General features: G+C 42.0%; 1 protein-coding gene across 1 annotated transcript; it reads right to left on the bottom strand.

The window, feature by feature from the left end:
* Nucleotides 1–21,285: 21,285 nt before the first annotated feature.
* Nucleotides 21,286–22,193, bottom strand: LOC134571300 (U8 snoRNA-decapping enzyme-like). The gene has a single exon (XM_063429476.1). The coding sequence runs from the start codon at nt 22,191–22,193 to the stop codon at nt 21,549–21,551; it is 645 nt and encodes a 214-aa protein (XP_063285546.1). The 3' UTR covers nt 21,286–21,548.
* Nucleotides 22,194–25,764: the final 3,571 nt, after the last annotated feature.

Here is a 25,764-nt window from a genome sequence, read left to right as displayed (position 1 = left end):
GAATGAGGCGAGATGGAGTCAAGAACAAAAGCATGCTGTCAGGCGAGCAGGAATCTGGAACCAAAGCAGGTAGTCAGGTGAGAAGGAATTGGGAACCAAACCGGGTAGTCAGGCCTACCAGAGTTAGGAATCAAAGTGGGTAGTCAGGCAAACAGGAGTCAGGAATCAAAGCGGGTAGTCAGTTAAGCAGGAATCTGGAACCAAAGCAGGTAGCCAGGCGAGAAGGAATCTGGAACAAAAGCGGGTAGTCGGGTCTACCGGAGTCAGGAATCAAAACAGGGTCAGGACTACTGGAGCCTAGAATCAAAGTGGGTAGTCAGTTAAGCAGGAATCTGGAACCAAAGCAGGTAGCCAGGCGAGAAGGAATCTGGAACAAAAGCGGGTAGTCGGGTCTACCGGAGTCAGGAATCAAAACAGGGTCAGGACTACTGGAGCCTAGAATCAAAGCGGGTAGTTAGGCCTACCGGTGTCAGGAATCAAAGCGGGTAGTCAGGCCTACCGGAGTCAGGAATCAAAGTGGGTAGTCAGGCAAGCAGGAATCTGGAACCAAAGCGGGTAGTCAGGTGAGCTAGAGTCTGGAATCAATGCAGGTAGTCAGGAACCAGAAGGGAAGGCAGCCGAAACACATAAACACAGGAAATGCTCTTGGAAAACTGAAACAACACAAGGACAAGGAGGTACTCAGACTAGCTGCTTAAATAGCCTGTATTGATTAGCAAATGGCAACCAGGCGAGTAACCATTGTAACAGTAACCAAAGGAGCTGATTGTTAAAAACAACTGAACAGCCCAGACACAGTGAAAGAAAGGATTGCAGTTTAAAACAGCAAAGAAACCCTGACACTCTTACACTATTGTATTTGTTACGGTGCCATCTCTTATATCATTGTACATCTCACATTAAAGGGACTTTAAAACCTGTTATCCTGCAGTGCCCCCTTCCCTCCCACTCCCCATCCCATGTTGCTGAAGGAGTTAAAACCCCTTCATTCACTTACCTGATTCCAGCGCGGATGTCCCTCGGTACTGGTTCAGGGTCCGCCCACGCTTCAGCCGGCGGCAATAGCCGCGCGCACATTAGACCTCCCCATAGGAACGCATTATTCAATTATTCTTTCCATTATTCTTTCCTATGGGGATTCTGGCAACGCTGGAGCTTCTCATGCATAGCATGAGGACATCCAGCATCGTTTAAAACACTATTCGTGTATTAAGAAGCCGGAAGTCCCTCTAGTGGCTATCTGATAGACAGCCACTAGAAGTCGACTTAACCCTGAAAGGTAATTATTGCAGTTTATAAAAACTGCAATAATTACACTTGCAGGGTTAAGGGTGATGGGAGTTGGCACACAGACCACTCCAATGGGCAGACGTGGTCTGGGTGCCTGGAGTGTCCCTTTAACTCCTGTGCTTAGAAAAAGGCTGTGTTTAAGGTCTGCACCCAGGACACAAACATTTTACTGTCCTTATTTTCAATACATATTCTGCCTCGAACCTACATGCAGAATCTTCCTAACGAAGGGAACGATCTTCTCATGGAAAGTTTTCCACTGTGGAAGAAAAATATACTATTATACTATTGTTTATTGTTTCTACTTAGCATAGCATCTTTCGACATGCTGATTATTTTAAACAAAAAAAAACATTTTAATAAAATAGCTTTAATGATAGGTTTCCTGGAAATCCGACCCTATTTTAAAATATATTAGCTATCAGCAACGATTTAATTTTGATAAATAAATTGCATACACACCATTTACGTGTTGTGCGTATGGCTTGCGCTCTATAATTTTGCCATACATTTTCTGATAATGTATTAATTTAATAGGTGTGTGTATTAGATTTTAAACTTGGTAATGGCATTCTGCAGAATTAGCTTTGTAATTACTTTTGGTAACCCATGAACTTTAAGTGTTTCCTGTGAAATTCTGGGACTATTATTATCCTACTTAACTGGTAAAGTGAAATCTACAATCATTCATTTAGTTGCTTGGTATTTAAATTATGTTTGCCTCAGGGATATACATTTTTACACCTTCAATTGTTTTGTAACTTAGACATTTTGTGCATTAATGAGATGAGTGTCCTGTGCCCTTCCAGTTGTGTTCATTATAGTATTGTACCTGCAGCTTGTAATGTATGCAGGTCCATGACTTCAGCAATGGAAAAATAAGTTGAGGCTTTTCAAGCAACAAACGTATTAAAAAATAAATAAATAAATAAAAAATCCAATAATATTAAAAAAAAAAAATATCATAGATTCTGTAAGTTTACTTTTCTTGATTATGTAAATCATTTCATTATTTATGCTGGTTGTACTGTACAATAATCAGAACTGTGTTATAATAGCTCATGATTATAAGAGCCCGATATTCACTTGTGAAACCAAGAAAGAAAAAGTCTTATTTAAATTATGAAAAAGTCATGCATACAGTGAAGGGAAAAAGTATTTGATCCCCTGCTGATTTCGAACTTTAGCCCACTGACAAACAAATGATCAGTCTATAATTTTAATGGTAGGTGTATTTTAACCCCTTAAGGACACAGCTTCAGAAGCTTGACTTACGCTTAATGACACAAGCAATTTTTGCATTTTCTTGCTGTTTGCGTTCAACTGCAATTTGCATCTCTCTCATTTATTGCACCGGCACATATTATATACTGTTTTTTTAAAGGACAGAAAGGGCTTTAATCTGATATAACATATATATATATATATATAAATGCTTACTTATTATAAAAAAATACAGAAAAATGCAAAAAAAATGAAAAATATTGTTTTTTTTTACAGTTTTTGCAATCATAATGTGTTCCTAATTAGTGCAGGTTAAGGAAAGTAATTAAAAATAAATTCATTTAGTTGTCCTGATTTACAGAATATATAATGTGTCTGGGATTTTCTGTTTTTTTTGGTAGTTACAGGTCTCAAAGCACAAGGAGTAAAATAAAATTTTAATGTGGAGCGATTTTAGAATTTGGTATGTTTGTCTTGTAAGCCTAATGGCCATAAAAGAAAACAAAATTGTCACACAAAAGTATATATTTATATAAAGTAGACATCACAGGCTATTTACCTAAGGTTGTTTTGACACTTTCTACGTAGCCATTTTACCGCCAACCTCTGCTAAATATTGGAGTAAAATTGTGTTTTTTGGCGGTTTTCGCACACAAACGTATAACAAAGAACTTCTCATGTGTATTTTGTAAAGTTGGTGTGTGCTATTCCTGTACAAAGTTTTATTATGTGTTCAGTTACTTCTGCTGAGTACAACGGTACCCCCATTGTATGTCTTTGGCACTATTTTGTGAAGCTACAGTGCCATATAGGAGACCTGTCCTTTTCAGTATTCACAGTAGATTTTTGAGAGAGGGATTTAATGAGCCTATGCTTCCATTTGGGGTATTATAACAGTTTGACTGTTCAAAAACCCCCACAAAGGCCTACCATTTGTAAAAGTAGACACTCCAGGGTATCTCATAAGGTGCACATTGTGCCTTAACATGCCCCCATTTTTTTACCATTACATGCCAAAGTATGTGGTAAAAAATAATTTTGTGCATTTTTTACATACGGATTGCATTTTTGCTGGGCATTTTGTATATTTCATATGTGCCACTAAGTTCAAACCCCCCAAATTATGCTCAGCTAAGTCTTCTGAGTAAAAGGACACCCCCATTGTATGTCTATGGCACTATTTCGTGAAGCTACAGTGCCATATAGGAGACCTGTCCTTTTCAGTATTCACAGTAGATTTTTGAGAGAGGGATTTAATGAGCCTATGCTTCCATTTGGGGTATTATAACAGTTTGACGGTTCAAAAAAACCCCACAAAGGCCTACCATTTGTAAAAGTAGACACTCCAGGGTATATCATAAGGTGCATATTGTGCCTTAGAATGCCCCCATTTTTTCACCAATATATGCCAAAGTATGTGGTAAAAAATAATTTTGTGCATTTTTTACATACGGATTGCATTTTTGCTGGGCATTTTGTATATTTCATATGTGCCACTAAGTTCAAAACCTCCAAATTATGCTCAGCTAAGTCTTTTGAGTAAAAAGACATCCCCAATGAATGTCTCTGGCACTATTTTGTGAAGCTACAGTGGCATATTGGAGACCAAGCCATATCAGTTTTTACAGAACTTTGAATTTTGACGCCGGGCCTATGTGCAATTTCCAAGCATCTTCGCAGGTTTTAAATTCAAACTACCCCACAAAGGCCTACCATTTCTTAAAGTAGACACCCCAGGGTATTTCAAAAGGCATATTTTGAACCTTAGCGTGGGATCATTTTTCCGCTAGCTTGTACCAGGTGTAGTGGTCATAAGCGTTTTTTCTGCCTTTTTGACACACAAAGTGAGTTTGCACAGTATATTTTGCAAACCTTATGTGTACCACCACTCTATAATACTTTATATGTTTCTCAGCTATGTCGGCTGAGTACAAAAATACCCCCGTATGTACCTTTGCCAGGTATATGTGGACATCGGAGGGGCACATTTGGGACACAGCCATTCCATTTTTTTCAAACTTTAAATTTTTACGCTGTGCCCATGTCCCATTTTAGAGTATTTTACCAGGCTATATAATCCAAATACCCCAATAAAGCCATACCATTTCTTAAAGAAGACATCCCAGGGTATTTCAAAGGGCATATTTTGAACCTTAGTGTGGGATCTTTTTTCGGCTAACTTGTACCAGGTGTAGTGGTAATAAGCTTTTTTTCTGCCTTTTTGACACACAAAGTGAGTTTGCACAGTATATTTTGCAAACCTTATGTGTACCACCACTCTATAATACTTTATATGTTGCTCAGCTATGTAGGCTGAGTACAAAAATACCCCCGTATGTACCTTTACCAGGTATATGTGGACATCGGAGGGGCACATTTGGGACACAGCCATTCCATTTTTTTTTCAAACTTTACATTTTTACGCTGTGCCCATGTCCCATTTTAGAGTATTTTACCAGGCTACATAATCCAAATACCCCATAATCCCATACCATTTCTTAAAGAAGACATCCCAGGGTATTTCAAAAGGCATATTTTGAACCTTAGCGTGGGATCATTTTTCCGCTAGCTTGTACCAGGTGTAGTGGTAATGAGCGTAATTAAATTAATTTTTTTTACTTTTTAAAACTTTTTTTACTTTTTAAAACTATTTTTTAAACTTTTGTTTTGCTTATTAATTTTTTTAAAGTTTCCTAAACTTTCGTAAAACTTTTTTTTTACAGATTTAACATTTTTCTAAGCTTTTTCTTTTACCGTTAACCCCTAACTAGCAGTAAGCAGCACTAACAGTAAATTCCCCATAAATTCCCATAACTTCCACCCACCCCAGCTAGCAAAATATTAAATTATACAATATTTAAATTAGTTAATTGAATAAATTTAACCCCTGAGGGTTAACAAATAAATAAAAGTTAATCGTCAGGGGTTAAAAAAAAAATTAGATCACAGTATAATACTGTGATCTGTATTTTGATCACTGTAGGCAGTGATAGACTGTCAGGGAAGGGGTTAATTTTTATTTGGACTGGGTAAAGGGTTTTTTTTTAAATTTTTTACTTAAACGTTATTAAAGCTTTTTTTTTAACTTAATTTTTTAACTTTTTAAAGCTTATTTTAAAACTTTTTTTAACGTTAACCCCTAGTTAGCCTAACACTAATTCCCCCAATTCCCCACTAACTTCCACCCTCCCCAGCTAGCTAAATTTATAATTTTAAAATATTTCAATTAATTAATAAAATAAATTTAACCCCTGAGGGTTAAAAAAAAAAGAATTAACCCTCAGGGGTTAAAAAAAAAATCAGATCATATTAAAATGTAATCCCTGCCAATTGATCACTGTAGCCAGTGATCAATTGGCAGGGAAGGGTTTAATTTTTTATTAATATGGGTAAAGGGGGGTAAAGGGGGGTGGGATTTTAATTGTACTTTATTTTTTTAACACCAGGGGGCAGGATCACTGAAGATCCGTCTCCCTGCACTTCACACTGAACCCAGAAAAGCAGGGAGGCGGAGGTGAGTATGCAGAGCACATGTGCCCGCTCAGACATGCTGTCAGAGCGGGCACATGTACTGGGGCAGCCCGATCCGGTGCTCCCGGTCTGCCTCTAATACAGAGGCAGACCGGAGCACTATTAACCCCACGATCGCCGCGATTGCGGCGATCTGGGGTTAATTTTACCGCGTGACGGACGAGGTCCGTCATCCGTCGTTAAGGGTATCCCCTGGATGACGGACCTCGTCCGTCACCCGTCCTGAAGGGGTTAACAGAGAGACAGAGTAACAAAAAAAAATATCTAGAAAAACGCATGTCAAAAAAGTTATGAATTGATTTGCATGTCAATGAGTAAATTAAGTATTTAACCCCTTCGACGTAGTACTTGGTGGCAAAACCCTTGTTGGCAATCACAGAGGTCAGATGTTTCTTGTAGTTGACCACCAGGTTTGCACAAATCTCAGGAGGGATTTTTGTCCCACTCGTCTTTGCAGATCCTCTCCAAGTCACTAAGGTTTCGAGACTGATGTTTGGCAGATCGAACCTTCAGCTCCCTTCACAGATTTTCTATGGGATTAAGGTCTGGAGGCCACTCCAGGAGCTTAATGTGCTTCTTCCTGAGCCACTCCTTTGTTGCCTTGGCTGTGTGTTTTGGGTCACTGTCATGCTGGAATACCCATCCACGACCCATTTTCAATGCCTTGGCTGAGGGAAGGAGGTTCTCACCCAAGATTAGATGGTGCAGTTGTCCTGTCCCCTTAGCAGAAAAACACCCCCAAAGCATAATGTTTCCACCTCCATGTTTGACGGTGGGGATGGTGTTCTTGGGATCATAGGCAGCATTCCTCCTCCTCCAAACATGGCGGGTTGAGTTGATGCCAAAGAGCTTTATTTTGGTGTCATCTGACCACAACACTTTGACCAAGTTCTCCTCTGAATCATTTATATGTTCACTGGCAAACTTCAGACGGGCCTGTACATGTGCTTTCTTGAGCAGGGAGACCTTGCGGGTGTTGCAGGATTTCAGTCCTTCACGTCGTAGTGTGTTACCAATTGTTTTCTTGGTGACTATGGTCCCAACTGCCTTGAAATCATCAACAAGATCCTCCCATGTAGTTCTGGGCTGATTCCTCACCATTCTCATGATCATTGAAACTCCACGAGGTGAGATCTTGCATGGAGCACCAGACCGAGGGAGACTGACAGTTAATTTGTGTTTCTCCTCTTTGCAAATAATCACACCAAGCTGCTTGGCGATGGTCTTGTAGTCCATTCCAGCCTTGTGTAGGTCTACAATCTTGTCCCTGACATCCTTGGACAACTCTTTGGTCTTGGCCATGGTGGAGAGTTGCTACTAATCTCAGGTCATTACCTGTATGAAATACACCTGGTAGCCACAAATCTTGGTTTATAGGGGATCAAATACTTATTTCACTCATTGACATTAAAATCAATTTATAACTTTTTTGACATGAGTTTTTCTGGATTTTTTTTGTTTTGTTATTCTGTCTCTCACTGTTAAAATACATCTACCATTAAAATTATAGACTGCATTTCTTGTCTGTGGGCAAACGTTCAAAATCAGCAGGGGATCAAATACTTTTTACTCTCGGGAGGGCTATGCCGGTTCGAACTGCGGTTGGGTCCCTTTGTTCTGGGAAGCTACAGGGTCGGGATGAAAGTGGTACTGCTGGTGCAAGCAAGAGGCAAGTCAAGGGGAGTCTGGGCCTCTTTAGGGTCTTTTAAAACTTGGGTTAGGGGTAATGCAACAGGATCCAGTGGTTAGGGAGTGCACGGAACAGATTGTGCCTGGCGTCTGGACAGTTCCCAGGGTGGCCCCAAAACGTGGGTGCTAAACCTGCAGGGGAGAGGGTAAGGTGACTGTGGCCTAAACCCCCTTTTTGGCGGTATCTCTGGTGCAAATTGGCCTTGGCAAATAAGGTCTAATAGGGGGAAGGAAGGAAGGTATCGTGGGAGCAAACCTGGAGGTTGGGGCTTCAGAGGTACAATATAAGATATGGTTTGGTCACCTGTCCCCAGGGGCCTTGTCATGTGAAGGCTTATTGGGGTGGATTTGGTGAGTGTCAGACCTCAAGAGAGTCCAGGGTGAAATGGTGTACAATACCAGTAATGGTCCATTCATTTGGTAGCTCGAGATTGTTCCTTCGAGGGAGGCAGTGATCTCTGTTTAGCAGGCTGACGGGGTGGAAAAGGACAGGGACCCTGGAGGCTGGTCGCGTTAGGCCAGGAGGCGGCAACAGAAGGTGCTGGTTGCGGTGGTATGGTCAGTCTCAGCGAAGAGGCAAATTACTTCATGTTTTCAACTTTGGTTAGGACGTGAGATTGGTTATCCTTATGAACGACCAGCTTAAAGGGATGTCCCCACATGTAGCACAGTGCCTGGGTGGTGAGAGCAAGGCTAACAACTGGTCTTGGCACAGTGGCGGGTTATCCCTTGCAACCGCCATCCGGTTTTCTTTAGTGGTAAAGTATAGCAGCCGCACTATGATATCCCGTGGAGTGGCAGGGTTGAAAGACAGGGGTTTTAGGGACTGTGGGCGAGATCTATTGTAAGCTCCTGGCTGGAGGCCTTTGGCAGCAGAGATGAAAAAATTCCCCTCAGAGTAGGCATAATAGCGTCTGGAGAAATGGATTCCGGCATTCTTTGGATGCGGCTATTGTTCCATCTGGAGCGATTGTTTAAATACTCCATGCCATCTTCAAAATATTGCATGCGGTCTCGGAGGTGGGTAAGTTCTTTGTCCTGAGCAACTTGTTTGTTGGTGAGATCCGCCACCCGGTTCTCTACTTGGCTTATATGGGAGGCCAAGGCCTCAAGGTCTTCTTTCAGGCCTGTGATTTGCTGTTTGAGTTCCGTTGCTGTGTGAGATTTAATTTCTTCAGTGGCCTCATGGAGCAGACGCTAGAGGTCCCTTTTGGTTAGGGGTGTGTGAGATCTGCACGAAGTGTCGCTCATCTTCTGAGGCTGTGTCGCCCAGGCCTTGTGAGGAAGATGGAGGCCTCTGTTCCCTATTTTCCTTTTTACCTTGTACTATATACCACTATGTTTGGTGGGTGTTTATACCATTGTGCGCACTAAATTGGTTACTTTATTAATATTAAAACAAGGCAGTTTATGTGGTAAGCACTGTAAATATACAGGGAGTGCAGAATTATTAGGCAAGTTGTATTTTTGAGGATTAATTTTATTATTGAACAACAACCATGTTCTCAATGAACCCAAACAACTCATTAATATCAAAGCTGAATATTTTTGGAAGTAGTTTTTAGTTTGTTTTTAGTTTTAGCTATTTTAGGGGGATATCTGTGTGTGCAGGTGACTATTACTGTGCATAATTATTAGGCAACTTAACAAAAAACAAATATATACCCATTTCAATTATTTATTTTTACCAGTGAAACCAATATAACATCTCAACATTCACAAATATACATTTCTGACATTCAAAAACAAATCAGTGACCAATATAGCCACCTTTCTTTGCAAGGACACTCAAAAGCCTGCCATCCATGGATTCTGTCAGTGTTTTGATCTGTTCACCATCAACATTGCGTGCAGCAGCAACCACAGCCTCCCAGACACTGTTCAGAGAGGTGTACTGTTTTCCCTCCTTGTAAATCTCACATTTGATGATGGACCACAGGTTCTCAATGGGGTTCAGATCAGGTGAACAAGGAGGCCATGTCATTAGATTTTCTTCTTTTATACCCTTTTATACCCTTTCTTGCCAGCCACGCTGTGGAGTACTTGGACGCGTGTGATGGAGCATTGTCCTGCATGAAAATCATGTTTTTCTTGAAGGATGCAGACTTCTTCCTGTACCACTGCTTGAAGAAGGTGTCTTCCAGAAACTGGCAGTAGGACTGGGAGTTGAGCTTGACTCCATCCTCAACCCGAAAAGGCCCCACAAGCTCATCTTTGATGATACCAGCCCAAACCAGTACTCCACCTCCACCTTGCTGGCGTCTGAGTCGGACTGGAGCTCTCTGCCCTTTACCAATCCAGCCACGGGCCCATCCATCTGGCCCATCAAGACTCACTCTCATTTCATCAGTCCATAAAACCTTAGAAAAATCAGTCTTGAGATATTTCTTGGCCCAGTCTTGACGTTTCAGCTTGTGTGTCTTGTTCAGTGGTGGTCGTCTTTCAGCCTTTCTTACCTTGGCCATGTCTCTGAGTATTGCACACCTTGTGCTTTTGGGCACTCCAGTGATGTTGCAGCTCTGAAATATGGCCAAACTGGTGGCAAGTGGCATCTTGGCAGCTGCACGCTTGACTTTTCTCAGTTCATGGGCAGTTATTTTGCGCCTTGGTTTCTCCACACGCTTCTTGCGACCCTGTTGACTATTTTGAATGAAACGCTTGATTGTTCGATGATCACGCTTCAGAAGCTTTGCAATTTTAAGAGTGCTGCATCCCTCTGCAAGATATCTCACTATTTTTGACTTTTCTGAGCCTGTCAAGTCCTTCTTTTGACCCATTTTGCCAAAGGAAAGGAAGTTGCCTAATAATTATGCACACCTGATATAGGGTGTTGATGTAATTAGACCACGCCCCTTCTCATTACAGAGATGCACATCACCTAATATGCTTAATTGGTAGTAGGCTTTCGAGCCTATACAGCTTGGAGTAAGACAACATGCATAAAGAGGATGATGTGGTCAAAATACTAATTTGCCTAATAATTCTGCACTCCCTGTACAGAGTAACATGGTTCCCTCTATATACAGTGTAAACATGGCTCCTCTCTATATACAGAGTAACATGGCTCTCTCTATATACCGTGTAAACATGGCTCCCCTCTATATACAGTGTAAACATGGCTCCCTCTATATACAGAGTAACATGTCTCCCTCTATATACAGTGTAACATGGCTCCCCTCTATATACAGAGTAACATGGCTCCCTCTATATACAGTGTAAACATGGCTCCTCTCTATATACAGAGTAAAATGGCTCCCCTCTATATACAGTGTAAACATGGCTCCTCTCTATATACAGAGTAACATGGCTCCCCTCTATATACAGTCTAAACACGGCTCCTCTCTATATACAGAGTAACATGGCTCCCCTCGATATACAGTGTAAACACGGCTCCTCTCTATATACAGAGTAACATGGTTCCCTCTATATACAGTGTAAACATGGCTCCCCTCTATATACAGTGTAAACATGGCTCCTCTCTATATACAGAGTACATGGCTCCCCTCTATATACAGTCTAAACACGGCTCCTCTCTATATACAGAGTAACATGGTTCCCTCTATATACAGTGTAAACATGGCTCCTCTCTATATACAGAGTAACATGGCTCCCTCTATATACAGCGTAAACATGGCTCCTCTCTATATACAGAGTAACATGGCTCCCCTCTATATACAGTGTAAACACGGCTCCTCTCTATATACAGAGTAACATGGCTCCCTCTATATACAGTGTAAACATGGCTCCTCTCTATATACAGAGTAACATGGCTCCCCTCTATATACAGTGTAAACACGGCTCCTCTCTATATACAGAGTAACATGGTTCCCTCTATATACAGTGTAAACATGGCTCCTCTCTATATACAGAGTAACATGGCTCCCTCTATATACAGTGTAAACATGGCTCCTCTCTATATACAGAGTAACATGGCTCCCCTCTATACAGGGGCGTAGTCGCACTGTTACACGAACCCTACATTACATACCACTTTGTTACATGTATTGAATCTCACAGAAAAGCGATGTTATTTTCATGTCCTGTTATTTTCATGTTTTAAAACAAAAATATTGTGCTGTTTAAATTGCCACATGTTGAAATGCTGACAAAACGCTAGCAGACGCTGCATGCTCTATTGTTACTTCATGCACAAACAAAAATAAAGAATTAAAAAAAAAAAATGAATGATAGAAAAATAAAATAGGCATGGAGTTCACTCAGTCTCTGTTCTTCCAAGGTGCAGTTAACTTACAAACTTATATTAGAAAATTAGTATTTTTGTGGCATACGTTTGAGTTATATTAGAATACTTTAGTGGAGCCGATCTACTTTATAATCTATAGGTATATTGACATGCCCATTTCTGTGGACATTCAGTTTCCATAGCAACCACGCACCACAATAGTTTACGTTTGTACGTTTGTCTTTTTTCATGTTTGATTGCCATGGCAACCCCTGCGACTGGTATTTAAATATTGTGTTACATACTCCAATTTAAATGAGCACCGAGTAAAGCCCACAAAGATAGTATGGTTGAACTCCTCATTCAATTCTTGAGGAGTGAGGGTCTTCATGTCAAAGATCCATCTAGATTCTAGCTTCAAAAGGTTTAATGCTATTATTTCTTTTACATGGATGTAATCTAATATTTTGAATTATCTGGAACCAGACTGAATTGACATGTTGTAGGACACGCTGGCGAAGTTGTTGGTAATTATTGCCAATATATTGAGATTCGCAAGAGCACGTTATAAGGTACTGTCATGGTACTGATCAGGTCAGACAAGAGACTTATGCCAGGGTTGACTTCAGGAACTTTATTGGAATTATAAGACATGGTTTGCCAAGAAATAATAAGAGTAGAAAGGCAAGACGGAAAATGGAATAATAAATACAGAGAAATGGAGAAAGTAGAACCTATAAACGGAATTACAGGTGAGTATACGAAATTACAGGGATAACAGAAAACAAGAGTTTAAGCAATAAGCCCCAGACAGGATTATAAAGCAACAGGAAAACCTATAAGAGAAATTATAGGCAGAAAAGTGGTAGGAGAACCTATAAATGAAATTATTGGCTGATAGTAGTAGGAGAGATAATAGAAAACAAGAGTTAGGCAATATGCCCCAAGCAGGATATCGGGTAACAGGGATACAATTAGATAAAACCAAACAGGAACATAAAGGGATACAGTAAAACAGGTTAAGGAAGCAATTGAGGTGATCAGCCTCTTTGGTTTGAAATCAGAACTGCAGTTTCAGGGTCTTTTAGGATTCTTGCAAATGATAGGAACGTCTGTAATATCCAGGTAGGTTGGGACAAAATTAATAAGAAAACAAAGTCCAGTATAGGAATAAAGTAGGTTCGTTTTGCAGATCATGTTGGTAAAAATCAGGATTGTTCAAGGTAAGTAAGAGTAGAGCAGGTTTTCTTAGTATGAGCCAAGAGCAGAAGACTTGTCAGGTTCAGAACACAAACTTCTATCAATGTAAAGGCAGTTTGTTTTAATTGGGTTTGGCCTTTTATAGCAAATATAATCATCATGATGTGCAGGTGAGAGAGGGACTTAGGTTTGTCTAGTGGTTAGGGAGGCCACTAGTGGTGAAAACTGTCATTGTAGGAAAAAATACAGAAGAAATTAAACATTATTTGAGTTGTCAGGATAGGATCCTGACAGGTACACTACATAAGTCAAAGAACAACTATTCAAATAATGAATATTGTATGACTTACTCGTAACTCTGCTAGTCACTATTATTGTCGGTTCAAAGAAAGAGCAAGCTATATAATTCCTAGAATCGCATTTAGGTGGCTCAAAGGTGAGAATCAGCTTTCCAGTAAATATTGTTTAAAGATAGCCGCTACCTGTATAAAATCCTCAGCTGAGCTATTATTCCAGCGGGCTCTGAGATATTGGCCATACGGTATCCCAAATTCAGGGATTCTGGATGACAACTAGTTCAATGTAAGAAGCTATTCGGAGCTGAAAATTAAAGTAACCGCTTCGTTCCTAGTGACCCAACCATATTGAATCTTAAAATTAAGAAAAACAATCTGTGTGGTATCCAATGTCCCAATAATTGAACATTTCCAAATCCCCAGTTCATACCAGCAAGACATTGCCTATTTACCGGACCCAAACGTTTACTTTCATATGAAATTGATCAAGTGTTGTATACCCAATTGGTTCCCACCATGCCAAATATAGATTGCCATAACTGGGGGCACATCAAGTTCCCATAGCTGTGCCTCTAGTTTTCGAATAGTACCTCCCATTGAACAAAAAGGAAACATTCTCCAAGTCAGTTTTGGTTCCAATTCAGCTATTCTATCTAAAATTAAAAACTGAATTCCTAAAAATTGACAATTTAGCAAATAACCCTGATTGTGAAGTAAAATTTTTGGCAAAACGCACAAACCTGAAACAAGATGGCTTGGAGATTTTTTTCTAATTTAGATATTTTAGCCTACAACTGAAAATTCGCACTTTACTGAATATCCCTCTATAAGCAGTGACTGTTAAAGAATTAGCACAGACAATCTTCTTCCTTATCATTGTTGGAGTGGTGGACACTGGAAACATTACATGATTAATTTTCCTCTTTGAAAGCAGAGCATGGTTTACTGTATCAGATGGGATTCAGCCATGTTTGTCTTCATGAAAAAGAAATCTTATCTGTGAGTGCCAGCAGCATCTGCCAACGCACTGACTGCTCTATGTTTGTTCTCAAAATGAACTGCCATCATTGCCACATGTTACATTTTTATCTTTCAAATAAAGACTTAAAGAGCTTTCTCTCCCTTAAATTCATTATTTATCTAGGAGCTATCAGGGTTATGCAGTGTGTGGGATGCAATTGACAGTTCAACTTGAAAGGGAATGGGATGGATGCTTATCTACATATATTATGCCTAATAATTCTGATTTCAAATTCAATTACTGTTATAATAAGGGACAGGCAACTCTTGTTAGTACAGCAATTCTCATTATACTCATCTGGATTTTGGCTGCACTCTGACATTTATTTGGTTTAAAATGTATGTTTTAAATTAAATGGCATGACAAAATATGTGTTTTTCTTGCTCCCAACATTCTTTAATCTGAAGGGGACTTGTGATGGTGCTGAAAACATTTTTAGAAAATCTGGTTTTATTTTATTATTCTTATAATATTTTGCTTCATCTTGCCTAAAGCACCGGTTGTGGATTGCATATTATTACTTTACAAAGGTAACATATAACAAACTTTACAACGAATATACACAGGGCCAGACTGGGATAAAAATTCCCCCTGGGCATTTAACAGCTTATGTAAGTTTCATGCCGCAACAGGGAACTCCATTTGCAAAGCCCTGCTAAAGTGCTCTTGGATGGTGAAATAGCCCCGTTTGTTTTGCGCAGGTCAAGCAAAGTTAATGACATGGTTGCACTGCATTTGCTGTTGACTTGTCCTGGTGTTCCCATAAGTGAGATACCAGAGGATAAAATGGAACAGGGCTGATAAAGGGTGCTGTGCACGTGTGGGTAGGCTGCCTATTGTATTATATGTGTTTGGAGATTGCTTGTGGTATTTCATGTGCATAGAAGGGGCTGTTTATGGTGTAATGTGTGTGTGTGTGTAAAGGAATCTGTTTGTGTTTTACTGTGTGACTAGACCAGATGCTCCCCCTACTCTTACCACTTGTTGGTATTATCTCTTCCCCAGAAGCATTAAGGTTCACTGGGCTGGTTTACTAGTCCTTTAAGGGACAATGTGCCCTCTTTGGTCTGATGGGGCCCTACTTTGACTGACATGTGAGATCCTTTAAACTACCCTTTCGGCCTGAGCCCATGGCCATCACAGCCCAACGGCCATCTGCCCAATTTTGCTCGATGGCCAGTCTGGGCCTGAATATACATGAGCGCTATCAAAAATCCCTATGTATATTTAAATAAATAGAGGTTTTTATTAACACTCCAATAGCCATTAGACATAAGCTACCCTGCTTCGTCAAAGCAAACCTCTTAGTGGAGTCCTACATTAACAATTCACCTTGCTTACTTCAGCTTCACGTAAAGATGGCAATTGAAGTGGTACTAAAAACCTCAATTTATTTAAAATTGCATAGGGATTTAGCATATTCGTCAAGTCACTCTTTTTTTTTTGGTTTGTATTGTATGTATTGAGGCTGATGTGTATTAAGATAATTACTGCCACCCAGGAATAGTGGGATTCTGAGTGCAGGACTTATGAGTATATTGGGAACATATACTTGTCATTAACAGTTTCCTCTATAACAACAGAAGGCATAGGATAGATGGGTATTTCTAGGGATATACTAACAGCTATTTAGACCCCTTGACAAAACTAGGTTTTGGACCCTTTCACGGACAAGGAAAATGTTACATCTCTTAAAAATCTGCCCAGTGAGGTCCAGGACCAAGATGGGGGAGAAAAGAGGTGGGCACTGACAAGGAGGTGGGCGCAACCAAGAAAGCAGCAGGTCAGTCCATAAACACCATCCAGTATACCTAATAATGCACTTACATGTGACTGGTGGTGATTGGGACCTAGAAAAGGTGACCTCGATAAAGTTCTTCTTCAGAGAGAAAGTTACTGGGTTAATAAACTTAGAACTCACCATTTGGCCTTAATGAAGGCTTTTCGTATACATCTTTCATTTCCGATTAATCTGTCTGGTATCCATAAGTGGGTGGTCAAACACCGATTAGGATTTACATTTCTATAAGCTTCTTAAAATCAGTGTCATGTATAACTCCAACTTTAAGTTTACTTTACGCAATGATTATACTCTATTCCTTTTTTAAATATTATTTGTATATAGGAATGTTCCCTCTGATAGTATTTTCAGTGAGTTACTTTTGTGAGTATCTTCCTATGTACCCTGCACAGCTTAGGATGTCCATTCAGTGGCACTCACTTGTCATGTGCACACACACCACATTGTGTATTTAATTTTAATTGTAACGTTTTTTGATTTCTTTACTTCAGTCCGCTAGGTACCTGTGTATACATATATGTATATATTTACCTGCTCGTGTCCACTTGTCAACGCAGGTTGTGAGCTACATGGAATGCTTGGATACATCTGGGATACATTTAAAATCACCTATGTCTACCCTGGTATTGGCTAGGTGGTTGCTCCTTAAAATAAAATTAAAATAGAAATTTAAAATGTATTCTTCGAAGACTGTTTCTTTATATGTTTACATACAGACTGTACTAGTATATGTGGACTGTATTTGTTGCATAATATATATGTCTTTAAAAGGTTTTTCCTTGTTTTGGGACCTTTTTGGTCCCCATGGACACTCGCCGTTGTCAGTTTAATGAAGCTGACTATGGTGGATTCTGTGTGGTGCACCCATCTCTTGAGAGTCATGGGTGTTTCATTTCATTAACTCACTCTAATTTGACTATTCTCTGTATATACAAATACTTACCTAATTAACTCATGAGTATCACTGATGTCTTTAGACTCATGATCAGATCCATTTTATTAAGACCGCACTTATTGGGTTGCGTTAGTCTCTAACCTGGCGCCCCTAATTGACGCCCCATGTGTGTTCTGTTGGTTCATTATCGGGTTGCGGTAGTCTCTAACCTGACGCTCTATATGTATTCTATTGGTTCATTCTAACGTAGGCAGGATTATTATGGAGTACTACTGTTTTCACACCACGTGAGTGATAAACGGCGATGTTTGGGGAATGTCAATTATGATGATGTGGTTGTGTATAATTACGCCCGACATGTGTCCTATTGGCTGATCATGATGACGTCGGCATCCATAACCACGCCCTATGAATTACGTATTGATCTCAGGTGATTGTTTCCACATGGGACAGGCCTATATTAAGGCGATCATCCTTGGTTCACTAAGAAACACAACTGCTAACTGTAGTAGAAAACAGAAAAGAGGGAGTCAGCCTGTTAGACAAAAGCTCTGAAACTGGAAAGGTATAGGGATTCACCAAAAAAACCTAGGAGAGAATATAGACAAATAATGGCTACTATGCAAGATAGTAACCGTTTATCCAGGAGCTTACTTAGTAGTGTGAGTAAAATAAAAATAAATGAAAAATAAATATAAAATTAGTCAAATTGAACTGAAGAGTGAGAAAAGTATTGTTCTAAAGTGCAGGTTGCGTGACTTCCTTTGATATACTTGATATGGATTAACCCTTAATTGTCTGATTTAATTATATAATTAGACCCAGTTATGTGGGACCCAGATGGGTAGGGAAGGTATACAAAGAAAATGAAAATGAGGTAAAATGTAACTTCAATACTTAGTTATAGAGAAAAATAAGAATAGGTATCTATTTAGAGGATACAGTAACCAAATGGTTAAAATGTGTCACAAAGTATCCAATATCTTCTATTTAAACAAATTATTTTTTAGAGTGAATAGGCTTAGTATAATAAAACTATTCTGTATTAGGATGGATCCGGATGCTGTATGTGATCCTCTTGCCCAGATCCTGGTTGCCGGTGAGGACGGCGTGCGTTCCACAGAGCGTTCCACCTCGAGCCTCACTTCGGGGGAACAGCACTGCTCTCGCGGCGGTGTCAGTAATGCGCCTGGGATCCGGGACAGGTGAGTTATTCTGCAGAAGTACACAGTCGTTTTTCTTTCTTTTATCTTTTCCTCCTTTGCCTATACAGTTAGATTTAAAGGGAGAGAGGCTGTTTCTATTTAACCCTACTACTGTCTTTCTGTACACTCTTTATAACTGTTTGAGCTGTGCAGAAGCCTGAGGTTGCCATCCTCCCTTTTTCCTAAATCAGGTAATTTAATTGATTGATGTAAGTAATGTGGTAATTGGCCAGTTTCTAATAAAGCCTTCTTTAGTGGGTACCTCTCTCCTCTGATTCTGTTTTCGTGGTGGTGACAATTCCCTGGAGTTCCCAGATGCAAGACACAAAGAAACCTGAAATTGGGACGTCCAGCCTTATTGGGGACTCTTGGGAGGTAATAAGTTAGATGTAACTTTAATATAATATGAAAAAAACTTTTATTTTTGAGTATACCCATAGAATACACATGTGCATGGCAGTGTGAATGCATGTGCTTATGTACATACAGTACATCTGCGTACATACAGTACAAATGCGTTATTTTTTTTTTTTTTTTTTTTTTTTTTTTAAATTCTTTATTTTTGGTATGCAGGTAGTTACAACAGTGCCTGTGTCGCCACAACAGCATTGACAGGCTCGATTTTCGTAGACATATGATAGCATTATTGTGGCAAGTCGGGTATGCATACATTTTTTAAATGAAAAAGGTTAAACAATAGCGTCATACGAAGTTATGGCAGAGTTAACAGCTCTTTTAAATTTTAGATATAAGTTTAGTACACGTCGATAAAACTTTATAGCTGAGTTATAAATGCTTATTTATGTAAGTATGCTACGATTAATAAGTTACAAGCTTATATGAAATTCTGTCAGGTGCAAATTTCTCCACCCTGCTTAAGATTAACCACCAGGGGGCAGCGAGTCACTGAGCTAGCCAGAATTAGCTTTCATGCAGGTTCAGGCAATTTCAGCTGATATCTATGCAGGTTAGCAGTGATTCTATCTATTGCATTAAAATCAAGGATAATAATAAGAGGGGTGTGCTAGACTAAATAGTGTACAGTGCTCTGCTGGGGTTTAGGTACATACATAGATATATATACAGCCGCTTAGCTACTCCTGCCGCTGCGCTGGGTCGGCTGGCATCCTGGCCGCCATAAAGTCTCTTATATTTCACGCTGGTTGCTTAATTGCTTCGGGACTTGCTAGCCAGGGGAGTGTTTGTTTTTGTGTTTCTTCCAGCATCAGCCTTGGGTGCAAATACTGCCTGCGTGCTGTGTCCGCTGCTTTGTGTGGGCAGAGTGAGAGTCCACTAACGGTGCTTGGGGGCTGCTAGCAGAGGTGTCTTGCAGGGCAGATGGCCCCCCCGGACGGGAATGGTCGCTGCTTGGTCACCCGTCCCCTCAGTGCTGCTGCTGTACGCTTGCTGTGGTGGCATGTGTGGTTGCGGGGGTAAGCATGGACATTGCCGCTTCCCTGTATGGCGGGATCTTCTTTCAGGAGCGGTTTTGTGAGGAGAGTGGAAGGGAGGTTTTACCTTCATGCAGTCGGCGCACGTGGCGCCCGCCATCTTGGAGGCAGCGATCTTGCTCCCCTGCCTCAAATGCAGAATCCCGCCCATGGCCACCGGGTGGGGACCGGGATCACCCCCCCGGTCCATAGGGGGGGGAACGGAGCCGGGTCTGCGCCGATCAGTGCTTTTGGTCGGGCTCTGTGGTGCAGGATAGCGAGGCAGCGGCCGTCTGCCTCGCTCACCGCCGGAGAAGGCCCGGGTTAGGGCACCATGATCCTCTCCCCTAGGGGACTGTAGCTCAGCGAGCCAGCCTCTCCCCAGGTCCAGCTGTACCTCGGCACTGGGCGTTTGTGTTGTCGGTCTGCCTAAGTTGAAAAACATAAGTTTTCAGCGTGTTGTTGGTGAAGTTTTGCCGGAGCCGCTCTGACCTGCGGCCATCCAGCTCGGCGGCCCGGCCCCGCCCCCCAGGACATGCTTGCTTTAACAAACAAATAGGCAGCACACGACAGTTAAATAAACAATTCTGTTAGATTCTAAACATTTCTGCAATATTAGGGATGGTTACCCTTGGAACCCAAGATGCTTAAGAACTACATTTCCAATAAAAACTAAGAAGGTGTACTGATCAAGTTGGGAAATATAGGTGAAAAACAACATCTGGGGTGCTATAAATAGTCATGGGCTGTATTGCCTTAAAGGCACCATAACCACTGCAAGCCAATGCAGGCACCGACTGTTTAACAAACAATGTGTCACAGAGGCACTTGAGAACAAGACCCCTAACTCAGCTATGGTCAACTTGAAATGTCCATTACCAATATTAGTTTATCCATAACTTAAAGCCATTCATTGGCTAAATGGGTCAGGTGATGCGCTCAGCCAATTAATGTCTTCAAAACATGTACAAAATTCATACTGCTAATGAGAATATTACATTTCCACAATGGTAATACTTGAGCAGGGGGATAGGCCAAGGATGCCTCAGGGTTCCCTATTTTTTTTTCAATGTCTCGTTTTTATTAGTTTTTGCGACATATAGAAAAATACAGGGGTACAGAAGGGAAGAAGGGGATGGGGGAAGATTTCATCGACATGAACATGGACATTGGTCGTTTTTGCTGGCATAGACTTAAGTTGTCACAACACAAACTTTCGAGCATTCAAGAGTCAACCTCTGGTAACACCTTTAAGCATAACAGGGTATAACAGGGTCTGACAGAGTCTTACAGAGTCTAACAGCAGGGGTTGAAAGCGACTATACCCGTGACCTGCGTAAGTTTGTGTTCAAAGTGTCCCAAGTGTCCCTCATGACAGTTGTCGGCTGGGGTGGAAGTGCAATGGTCATCTATCGAGCGGTCGTGGTGGCCGGGCATGTGGCGTTGCGAGTCTCATTGTCTATATAGGGTTCCCTATTTTGATGAAGCAACCTGAAACCTATTTGGCAAAGAATCAGGCAGATGGTGCTACAGCCAAATGGCCCCCTACGTTGCATGAAGTGGTTATAGTGCCTAGACTGCTCATTTAATGTGCCAGTGATATGAAAGCCATTAAGTGTCTTGAATTTAAAGAGCAACTGATTACATTTGAAGTGGCTGCATGGTATGGAGAGGACAAGGAGATCAAATTTAAGCCTGCGGTTCAATTAATGAAAGCCATGGGCATATTTTGTTAAAGGGAAATCAGTCTTCTTTACATCTGTATAAGACCCAATACTAAAGATCAGTACTGAGATCCGTGGCAGACCCGCAAGGCCTCTTGGATCTGGTCCTCCCGCAGCAGATGCAAGCTACGAATGGCGTATAAGAGTTGACTCTTAGAGTTTCCAATAAAGTTATTACACAGGAATGCAGGAAGGCCTCCCATTCCATCACGCAGGGTGTAGAGAGGAACACGTACAAGGCCCATAACCTCCACTCCATGGTCCTTGGCATTGACAGACTCGGACTCAATTTTGTCCATGTCCTCCAGCTCCAACTCCTTGATGTAGAAATGTGTGACACATTTTTGTGGAAACTCTCGAACCTGTGCACTTCTATAATCCTTCTCTGTGACCTCAAATTTACTGGACGAGCACCCCAGCTCCTCTTCCACCTCTCTGTTCAAACCGGCTTCCAGGGAAGAGTCTTTAACATCTACAAACCCTCCAGGGAATCCCAGACGTCCATCAAACCGCATCATCATCAGCAGAACATGTCTGATAGGGACCCTCTCAAACAGCTTGGCACTGGTGGGCGCATGAAACAGCACGTGGCAGGCGTGTTTGTAGCCTTCCAGCCGCAGGGCTTCCTCCCTGGAGACATTGCGGGGCCGGGGGCGGTTATCAGGGAAGCCCTGGTTAGAATCAAATGCGTTATTTTTTATCATACCAGCGTATTTAAGCTGGTATGGATGAAATTGTGCAGGGAATTTCTTTTAATGTACTACTTGTGTGCAGTTTTCAGAATTCCTAAACGTTCCTAAGGATCTTTACGGGCTGAATCCCTAGATGCAAGGTTCTTTAGCCATCTCTATACAGGCAATTTAGTGTTTCTTTTTTTATGCTTTTTTAAAATCAATATTACATCAGGCAGCTGCTTTTCAAATCAGTTTCCTATTAGAAAATGTTTAGTAGAATGTTCCACCATGCTACTTAGAGGAGGAGGAGGAGGAGGAGGAGGAGGAGGAAGTCTCCCAGATGACTGTCAGAAGGAGATGCTGTGGAACAGAACTTTGCTGCACACACCTCTATTGGTTAGGTGCATTGTCGAATCAAGTTGAATACTTGGCTGTGTGTTTGTTTCTAGCTATGTTTTATTGAGATTCTGGAAAATATATGTTCATAGGTATAGAATGGGAACATAACATAAATAGATAGGATATGTCAGGACATATCTATAAGTGTAGAAGACATTGAGTTTTCCTTTGGGCGTAAGCCCTAGGTGTTTATGTAACCTTAGAACAAAATAAAAAACATTGTGAATAGTAAGACCGAATATTGTAATAAATAATAGAAAATAACACAGCCTATAGTAAATATTTCTTTTTTTTGTCAATCTTTGTTTATTAGATTATTTTTCAAAACATTAGGTGATACAGAAAGAAAGGAGAGAGTAGTGTTTAAATAACGCTACAAGGTTCATAACGCTTCAAGATACATAGATCCGAGTGGGTACTTTTTTCAGGTTGCTCCCCCCGTAAAACATCCCCTTAACCCCTTAAGGACACATGACATGTGTGACATGTCATGATTCCCTTTTATTCCAGAAGTTTGGTCCTTAAGGGGTTAAACATCGTGGATAAGGTGGCTGGGTGTGTTCATGCATTGGTGGTTGAACTCAATTTTGCATGACCCCTGGCTATCTTACTTGTTGCGGATCCCTGCGTCTCAATTAGAGGATGAAGGGAGTATGTAGGTGTTACAATCTCATATTTTAGCCTCTGTGCCCCCTTCAAACCTTCCCGGGTACCCCCTTGCCTTTTCCATGTGTCTGTTTGTTGTGTGCGCCAGGTTGTCCCGGTGTAGTGCGGGTCATGTGGGTCGCTCGTCTTCATCTGCGGAGACTCGTCTGTTTTCACCACCTATTGTCTGTCATATATCATATGCCCTTGGGAATGTCGTGTATCTGTCTAACCCCTTCAGGTTTGGCGTGTTTGCCTCCAGTTCACGAGTCCCCATTGGGTGTCCGGAGTGAACCTCGCCTCCCGTTGGTTAGGCGCCCGAAGGAGGAGTGAAATGCCATGCTGGTATCTCTAGTCGGGTTGTCTCTATTAGAGTATCGGCTGAGGATTGAGTGGTCGAAGAGGCGGGTGCGCCCTATTAGGTAGGGTTGTTAGGTTAGCTCAGCTGTACAAGCATGGGGAAGAGATAGAGGGGAGAGGGAGAAGGTATGGTGAAATTAGTTATAGTAAGAAGGGGGGGTGAGAAACAGGCTGGATTGGATTGCCCGGCCCAGGTCTTGCGGGTCGCCCCCATCCTCAACGCGCATTCAGGTCCCTCACTCCATCCCTTACCCAGCGGGTTGGTTTCCGGGGTCGTTCCTGTTGCATAGGTAGTACATCCACGTCCTCCAGATCTTCTCGTGTTTCTCCAGCCTGCCACTTACCGCCGCTATTTCGACTTCAACTTGTCTGATCTCCTCCACTCTCTGGAGCCAGGCCTGGAACGTTGGTGACTGTTTCTGCCACCACAGCGCTGGGATCAGTGATTTCGCTGCCGTTAGAAGGTTTCAGGACACCATTTTCTTATACCTCGATATGGGTAAGTCTGTTGAGTAGGATATCTGCCGGGTCAAAAGCAACCCCCTCTTCAGCTACTTCTCACATTGCCTCGTATATTTGCTCCCAGTATGGTGTTATGAGTGGGCATGCCCATAAAATGTGAAGGAGAGTCCCCACCGCCCTCTCGCATCTCCAGCATTGCTCAGGGACCTCTGGTTGGTATTTATGAATCTTCTGTGGTGTGTCGTACCACTGAGTGAGTATTTTATAGTTGATTTCCTGAAATTTGGCACATCGTGAGCTGACGGACGTGCACAGGGCTATCTTGTCCCATTCAGTTGGAGAATACGAGGTATGTGCCTCTTCCCATTGCGCCTGGAACTTCATAGGAGGGTCTGCATCCGCCTGCTGTAGGAGTGTGTAGAGGATCGATATACCTCGATGGAGGCCTCCACCTCTCGAGCAAGTTTCCTCAAATGGGAGCATCTTGTAATCAGGTCTTGTAAGCTGTAGTTGGTGGGTAACTGACTCGTGGAAGTGAATCAATTGGTGATACCGAAAACGCTCAGTCATAGTTGGTTCGCGGTTGTCAGGATCGGGACAGGGATCCAACACGCAGAGTACAAACAGGTGGTAGGTACGTATACCGGACCTTAGAATGGCCGGACTTAACGAAAGGAGTAAGTAGAGAATGGTCTAGGAACAAGCCGAGGTCGAGGGAACGAGAGGACAGGTAAGCGAGAGACAAGCCGAGTCAAAGGGTAACAGAGATAAACAGGGTAGTACAAACAAGCTGGGTCAGAACCAAAGAGACAACTAGAATACAAGAGCACTGAGTGACTAGACAGGCTAGAACCACGACAGGGCAATGAGCAGATGCCGAAAGCCTTACTTTATACCTTGATTCTAGAGGGTAATCACGCCCCCGACGAGTCCTGATTAGTGCTCGGGACTTGACTGACAGGTCGACCCGGGTTGGCGTCATGACGTCGACTACTGAGCGTCGCGTCATATAAGGAAGTGGATCCCTCGCGGTCGGCTTGTAAATGGCCGAGAGAACCGCGAGGAACGGAAGAAACAACCCCTCTGGGAGGATAAACGTCTAAGTCTCTCACCTCCTCTGAGGTAGAGACTACAGGTACCCTGACAGCGGTCTTGCAAGAATTCACTCAGGGGTAACAGTGTGTGTCCCCTGCAAAGTTCTGAGAGGCGTAAGTGTCATCCCTTCCCCAGGAACCCCGGGGCCCCTGCCTCCTATCCAGGAGGAAATGCTGGGCTGCCTGTGACTGGGTACATTGGTCCGGTTAGCGTTGTTAGGGAGAGCCGAAAGCGTGTCTGGTGCCAAACCTTCAGAGTTGTCCCAACAACGGGTTGTTCATGTATCAATTGTTTGTCTGTGTCGTCCGGCAGCCATACCGCTCCTGGGATACCTCCCTTTGAAGCATCCCTCTCCAGCGTTGTCCAGATCCTCTGTGTGTCTGTTTCGTGCCAGGCTACAATTCTCGACAGGTGTGTTGCTTTGTAATAACCCACCATATCTGGTAGGCCAAGTCCCCCTTCCCCTTTGGTCTCATCAGGTGTCCCAATCGTAAACGTGGTCTACGCCCCTTCCATATGAATTTTATCAGAGCCGAATTAAGGGATCGGAAAAAGGCGGGTGGGAGGTCGATCGGAATGGTCTGGAACAGGTATAAAATTCGAGGGAGGATATTCATCTTGATTGAGTTGATGCGTCCTG

The sequence above is a fragment of the Pelobates fuscus genome, chromosome 8 (genome assembly GCF_036172605.1).
Source record: "Pelobates fuscus isolate aPelFus1 chromosome 8, aPelFus1.pri, whole genome shotgun sequence".
Taxonomy (NCBI): Eukaryota; Metazoa; Chordata; class Amphibia; order Anura; family Pelobatidae; genus Pelobates; species Pelobates fuscus.
Note: the sequence above shows the minus strand (reverse complement) of the source record. Positions and strands in the feature narration are given on the sequence as shown.